This window comes from Montipora capricornis, chromosome 4 (assembly GCF_036669925.1).
Source record: "Montipora capricornis isolate CH-2021 chromosome 4, ASM3666992v2, whole genome shotgun sequence".
NCBI classification, from domain to species: Eukaryota; Metazoa; Cnidaria; class Anthozoa; order Scleractinia; family Acroporidae; genus Montipora; species Montipora capricornis.
In genome coordinates this window covers 13,311,777-13,319,276 of record NC_090886.1, presented here as the reverse complement: position 1 = coordinate 13,319,276, position 7,500 = coordinate 13,311,777, and the positions used below count along the sequence as shown (strand labels likewise).

At 43.5% G+C, this 7,500-nt stretch overlaps 1 protein-coding gene across 1 annotated transcript; it reads left to right on the top strand.

Annotated features, from left to right (window-relative positions):
* The first annotated feature begins 517 nt into the window (after positions 1 to 517).
* Positions 518 to 3,666, top strand: LOC138046128 (uncharacterized). Its single transcript, XM_068892808.1, has 2 exons — positions 518 to 611; positions 3,023 to 3,666. The coding sequence occupies exons 1-2, from the start codon at positions 518 to 520 to the stop codon at positions 3,664 to 3,666; spliced, it is 738 nt and encodes a 245-aa protein (XP_068748909.1).
* The last annotated feature ends 3,834 nt before the right edge of the window (positions 3,667 to 7,500 follow it).

The following is a 7,500-nucleotide window of genomic DNA, read 5'->3' as shown; positions in this document are numbered from 1 at the left end:
TTACTCATTGCTGATACATTGAGTAGAGCCCACCAAGACGACAGTGGAAATGACCAGGAAGATCGCGCTCGAATCATGAATGTCAGTGCGTTTGGTGACATCCCAGACAAGCGAATTGATGAGATACGTGAAGCGACCTCGTGTGATGCTAGTCTGCAGTCTGTGATGAAGTTAGTATTCGAAGGATGGCCAGCAGATAAGCGTGAAACTCCTGTGTGTGCATTGCCATATTTTGATGTACGTGACTGTCTAGGTGTTGTGGATGGAATTCTGGTGAAAGGAGAAGCAGTTGTGATTCCTATGGCTCTGAGACCGTCAATCAAGAGAAGACTACACCCACGAGAGGACCGCGTGACGAATCCCTAAGAGTGTCTGCGTGGGAGGCAATAGAAACTTGTGAAAAGATTTAAATCTAGATTTCGCGATTTTTAGAATTTAATGACGTCACGTGAAAACAATCAATGTAGATACATGTATATATGATCGATGGTTGTCCAATACACCCACTCTGAGTCGGATGGTGGCGGGTGCATGCGATCCGATCGACTTGTGTCTGCGGGATGTCGGTTTTTTCAAGAGACTTCGTAAATCCAGCAAGAACGGTGAACAAGGTGGGTAGAAAATTATGACAAATCGATTCAGTCCGATCGACTCGAGTCGTGCTGTCAATCCGAGTATACCCGACTCGACCTGTACCTACAAAAGTGGGTCCGTTTACGGAAAGTCGGTTTTCGAGAGATTTCAATTAAACAAAAAAAGGATAAGGGATGTTAGAAAGAGGGGTTGTCGGTCGACTCAACCACTTGTTACAAAAAAGGAAGAAAGAAATGGGATGTAATTTTTACGGCTGGTATTTACCCATAAGATGTGACTACTTCCATACTTTAGCTCTCTACTTCGCCAACGAAACTGCGTTCACTTTCTGGCCTCTTTCTCTTGGAACTGACAATTTCTTCCCCTTCGCCACATACGTAGCGTTTCAAGACGGAAGTCAACGTCGATAGCTTACAGGAGCTTTTTCCCACAAACTGGAGAACTGAAAAAGAAACGAAATGATCGCATACGGCCATCGTGAAACATAGCCATCTTTCTTCTCTTGTTTTATCAATTAGGCATACAATGACACCACCTGGGGCCAGTAGTTTCGAATACTTGTTCCCTTGGGCCAGTTGTCTCGAGTAGTTTTGTTCTTAGGTATGAGTCCATTCTCACAGGGGTCTAAAAACAACCGAAGTTCCAGTTATCTTTGTCTCTTGCGACCTGGCGTTCGTAAAAATTGGTAGTCCACGGGATGGTTTCTGACTCGGTCATTTGTGCCTGGGAGCAAAAAGAATCGCGCTCGTAAACATAGCGTGGGTCAACCCGACTTGGCTGATACTGATTTAGAAACGATCATTGTCGTGTACATGGTTTAATTAAGAACGAGGAGGGTTTATATAGATCATTACTTTCTCTTTTGCGTGACCTGAGTTGCGGTCATCCGGTGACGAGTCCAGCGCAGTCGAATCGGATCGACCGGTCGACTCTTTTCGATTGGATGAAGTCGCCCTGTCGAGAATTTTTGGGTGTGTTATCTTATTCACTTGCGACTTGGCTTCCGGTAAGACGGATCGACGTTCTTAAAGACGGGTCGAGTCAACCCGACTCGAATAGTATAGAAATTGTCATGTTGGTACGGCTGCTTTAAGAACGAGGAAAGTTTATTACATTGTCTGTCGTTGTTGTCTTTCTTTCTTTTATTCCTTTGTATTTCGTGACACGACCAGTATTAGCCAAAACGGGTCAACTTAACCCGACTCAGATGGTCTAGGATATAGACTATCCGGCTTAGATTGCGTGTATTGGATATGGATGGTTCGTTCTCAAGGTGTCGAAAACGCAGGTGATCTCGAGTGTTGGCACATGTAGTTGTGTGCCACAGGATTTTGTGAGTTGAAACCGTGAGTCATTAAACTAGTGAAGTATCGGAATGCCTGCAGACATTTCGTCTAATTTCCGAAACTTAGTCACGTTTACTGGGCTTATGACTTCAGGGTTTATAGGGCAGTAAATGATGATGAAGCAGTTAGTGATGATGAAGTGGTTGGGCCCGGAGTAATGCAAAGTCTGCCTATTCTACCAACGTCCTAAAAGCCTTCCAACTAAAATTCGCATTCTACGTTAAATAACCTGACTACAACTCAATAATGTACTCTATATCATTCTGTGCGCTTCTGCTGTTTTGTATTGTCAATGTAGGAGTAAAATCTTTACATAACTGATGGTGTCAAAGTCCTCAACTCGACCCCAGGCCTTTGTCTCATATTTTCCTTGAAAAACGCGAGGTTTCATCGCATTTTAGACATGTTTTCAGAACAGAAACTAAATTGTTTTTGTACAGAAATTCTTCTTAGACCGTTACAGTTCCAATTTTAAAATAAAAAATGGTTACATTCACAACATTTCCTTTGAACTAAACTTGCAGAGCCTTCTGAAATGGGCCGCTCTTAATTCAGCACTATAATCATATAATTTTGAATTTAATTTTCAATAAACAAATAGGACTGCTGATCACACAAGCAGAGACAGTTTCGCTGAAAATTCTAAAGCTGTAAGAAGCAAACCAACAACTACACGATTCGTCACAAGCCAAGAACCAGAAGCCTACAACTCCAACACTAACTACTAAGTCTATGAAATGGCATTTTCAAAGATCTACAATCATGGACGAAAGTATTGAAACATTTCAGGACAACGATTTCTAGCACAGAACCCCCCTTGCAATGTTGAAACAGGCTTCATGGACACTGTCACGTGATTGCGACATCGTTAAAGGGGAGGAGGTGAAATATGACGAGAGGGGATCAGAGAATTCATGCCCGGAATCGGGAAATGTCTATCCTCAGAGTATCTCAAGTAGTTTTGTCCCTGATCCGTAGCTATTTTTAGACGAGGTCTTTTAAGACAATGGTATTGAGAATGGTCACTTGTGCAAGCCAAATCTTACTTAAAAGCGATTTGTGAAGTCCTGAGAATCCTAAAGGGAAAGCATTTGAGGCACTATGTGAATTACTACAAGAACACTTCAAGCCAAAAGGTTTGGAAGTTGCTGTATCTTATAGATTTCACCGATGCTGTCAAGAGGAAAATGAAACCGTGTCTGTTCACAGCGCCCGATTGAGACATTTGGCGTCCACTTGTAATTTTGGTGAATTTCTGAACCACTCTCTCCGCGACCAGTTCGTGTGTGGACTCCGCAATCCTTTGACGCGTAGGAAATTCTTGAGCCAAGATCGAACATTTCAAGAGGCTCGCCAGGTAGCTACTGACGACGAGATTGCGGCTACAGAGACCCTTCAAGTCCAGGAACAACAGTTGTCCCAATCAGTGAATTCAATTTCAAAGGAGACCTTTTCTTGTGGAATTTCGCGGTCACGGTCTACCTCGAGGCCGTCTCCGAACCAAACTTCACCCATGTTCCAGCCAGTGAGTTCTTATGCTTGTTTGTCATGTGGGAACTCTGATCATGAAAGATCTAAATGCAAATTCCGGAATGCTGTTTGTCGCCATTGCAAGTTGCGAGGACATATTGTACGAGTTTGTAAAAAGGGTGGAGTAAATAACATGGGTTTCGAAGAAGAGTCTCTGCAGGAAAAGTTATCTGATGATGACGAGTTGTTCATGTAATGTGTAGATCTGAAATTTCCGTGCCTCTGAAGATTGAAAACAATGTACTTTTCCTTTATCGATTTTACGTGAAGTAACTACGGCATTATTTGGTAGGAACTGGTTGTGAGATATCCACTTGGATTGGAAGACCTTGCCTGGGGGAAATCACATTAGACCCGTTCCCAGTAATTCCTCTGCAAACACAGTGCCCCAAGGAAACCAGACCTTAACAGCAGTACTTGAGCAATACGGTGAATTATTTCAGACTCAACTTGGATGTTACACTGGGAAACCAGTTGTGCTAAATGAAAGTAAGGAAGCGAATTTCAAGAGGCCAGACCTGTTCCTTATGCCTTGCAATCCAAGGTGGAGAATGCTCTTCTTAAAATGGAAAGAGATGGTGTAATTGAACGAGTGTCATCTGCAAGCAGTACTGCGCCTATTGTAGTAGTTGGAAAGAAAGAATTGAAGTGACGATGTTCGTGTATGTGGTGATTTTAGTGTAACATACACTGATGCAAGTGCACGTGTTGAAACCTATCCTATGCCTCAGATTGAGGATATGCATACTGCTCTTAGAGGATGCACTGCATTTAGTGTCCTTGATATGAAGCAAGGCTATCACCAAGTACCAATTGCAAGAGAATCACAGTCTTACCTTACAATTAATACCCACATTGGGTTGTTCGCATTCAAAAGACTTCCTAATGGTATCCAGTCTGGTCCCGCTATTTTTCAAAGAATCATAGACGGTTTGTTGTCAGACATTCCAAAGGCTGTTAGTCGTTTAGATGATATCCTGGTTGCTGGCACAGATGAAGAGGACCACCTGCACACGCTCTCCTTGGTTTTGGAGCGACTTCTTAGTACCGGGTTCAGGCTGAACACGACAAAGTGTAAATTTCTTCAATCATCAGTGGTGTATCTTGGTCATGTGATAGATGGGGAGGGCCTTCACCCAACGGAAGACAAACTTAAGGCCATCCGTGATGCCCCCAGACCCAAAGATGTGACTGCTTTGAAGTCTTTCCTTGGACTTGTTATGTTTTACTCACGGTTCAGGCCTCATTATTCCACAGCGTTGACACCTTTACATCAACTCCGTGAGAAGGGTACATTATGGAGATGGTCCAAAGTTAAAGATGATACATTTTTGGCAGCCAAGCAGCTTGTTCTTGACTCCCAGACATTGTTACACTATTACCATTTATTACCCCCCTTTCTATCCTGCGATACCTCATCTTATGGCCCTGGCGCCGTCCTGTCTCACAAGATTGATGGCCAATTTTGACCTATGGCTTTTGCTTCATACACTTTAACCCACGCTCAACAAAATTACTCTCAGTTAGAAAAGGAGGCCTTTAGCATCATCTTTGGATTGAAACGATTCCGGCAACATCTGTATGGTCATCCCTTTACAATTTTAACTGACCATCGACCCTTGCTGACACTTTTGCGTCCCCAAAAACCTGTTCCTGCCCATTCAGCAGCTTGACTTCAACGATGGGCGCTCACTCTTGCTTCGTACAATGACAGAATTGAGTATCGCAGCACGGGAGCCCATGCAGATGCCGACACTTGTCTCGTTTTCCCTTTCCACAAACAATGGTCACCCAAATGCGAAAACGTTGAATGCTATGTCCCAAGTGTACAAGTACATCATTAGTGGCTGGGCATGCACAGTAGATCCTGCACTGGTTTCATTTAAGACCAAGCAAGATGAGTTAGTTGAGCACACAGCAAGGGTGTGTCTTGCGGGGTACGCACTCGTGTTATTGTCCCTCCTTCACTCCAAGAGAAAGTGTTGCAAGAGCTGCATGACACCCACCCCGGAATATCTCGAATGAAATCTCTAGTTAGTGTGGTGGCCCAACCTTGATTTTCACACTGAAAACACAGTGTCTTCATGCAGCACATGCCAGTCGCTGAGTTCAGACCCACCCACTGTTCAAATTCATCCTTGGACTTTTCCAGCACGGCGGTGGTCTCGAATTCATGTTGATTACGCTGGACCAATTTCTGGATGTACCTACCTTGTTGTTGTAGATGCTTATAGCAAATACCCAGAAGTAGTCAGAATGATAAATACATCAGCGAGATCAACTGTTACAGCATTGGGTGACATTTTCAGCAGGCACGGTTTTCCAGAAATCATCGTATCTGACAATGGGCCGCAGTTTACGGCAGTAGAATTTCAACAGTTTTGTACTAGTGGTGGGATTTTGCATTGTACTTCCCGCACCTTACAAGCCGTCTACAAATGGTCAAGCTGAACGTGTTGCGCAGATCCTAAAATCAGCACCTCGACAGGCCCTCATTACTAATGCCGATGTCACGGCTGTCATCGCCAATTATTTGTTGGTTTATCGAACAACGCCCCATTCCACGACAGGTGAACCACCCTTTATGCTTCTCATGGGCCGGTGATTGTGCACCCGCTTAGATTTGTAGATACCTTCTGTTGCAAACTATGTTGAGAATTGCCAATATAGTTCCATGCTTCGTCGCACGGCGCATCGTAGCTTCCGTCAATTCAATATTGGTGATCCAGTTCTGGCTCGTAATTATGGAAAGAGAGGAAAATGGGGCGTGGAGTAGTATCTGAAGTTATTGATTCTCGCCATTACATTGTCAATGTGTCAGGCAACTTGTGAAACGACACGTGGATCAACTGTTGAGACGTTTCGAAGAGGTCGTCCAAACGAATGATTCCCTTGTGGACCCGCCTGGCGAGATTGCTGCAGATCCAACTTTTCCAGTAGCTCCTGTTCCTTTCGCCGCAGTGCCGGAGGAGCCCCCTTTCACCTGGGAAAACGGTCGCTGACCGAATCTGAGCCTGCTCCTGAGATTGCTGTGACTACTGAACCAGAAGTGCTTATGCCTGCCCATGCTGATGACACCCCTTTAGTTCCACCGAGTTCTTCAAATGAAAGTTGCGCAAGTCCTGAAAAACGTTATCCAACCCAGTCAACTCGGAGGCTTCCTAGTTACTTGCAAGATTACAAGTGTTGTTAATTGTTGATATTAAGACTTTGCATGAACGAACTTCTTTTGAAAGGAGATATGTTACATGATGGAATTTTTGTTATGTAAGCAGTTGTAACTGAGCATGCGTGAGGGTGGCTGAAGAGTTGTTTTGATTAAAAGAGGTATTGTGATCTATTCAATTGACTTCAATTGCTGGCATACAACAACCATGTGTAGTAATTTCTTGCGAAAGACTTGTGATCAGCTGGAAAGGACTGTTTTTGCGGGAAAATCAATCTAAAAATAACTTGCTCTGTAAAAACGCTAGTCCTCAAGTACAACAAAGTTGTTGCTGCTATAGTCATGGGCTCCTGAGTTCCTACAGAAAATGCCAATCAAAATTCAAGCACTTTTCAGGGCCACTTTTCAGTGGTCTACTAGTTCATACAGCTCAAGCATTGTGCTGGCAGTCTGCTGATTGTAGCGCGCAACTGAGGCACGTGAGTCAGGAGGTGCGCCTGTGTACAGCCGCCCGCTCTCCGAAAAAATATCGGATAGGAGCGTCTGTGATTTACCGTTGATAATTGTGTTCAATACCACGTGATTTTTCCTGGAATGTGTGGAAAATGATATGATTGGTTATTACCCATTGATCATTATAACGTTGAAACAACGAGTTTTGATTAGCTTTTATTTTTATTTCTCCACATCAACACCGTGAGAACCACCGTGAGCTATTTTACGATGAATACGTATGTACTTTGCGCACGGTAAAAAATACGAATAAAAATCTTTTTAATGGCCAAAGAGGTTTTTCTTTTAAAGTACGAGCGGAATTTTTATCTATGCAGCGTAAAGTGGGAATCGATTCTACGTACATTTGTA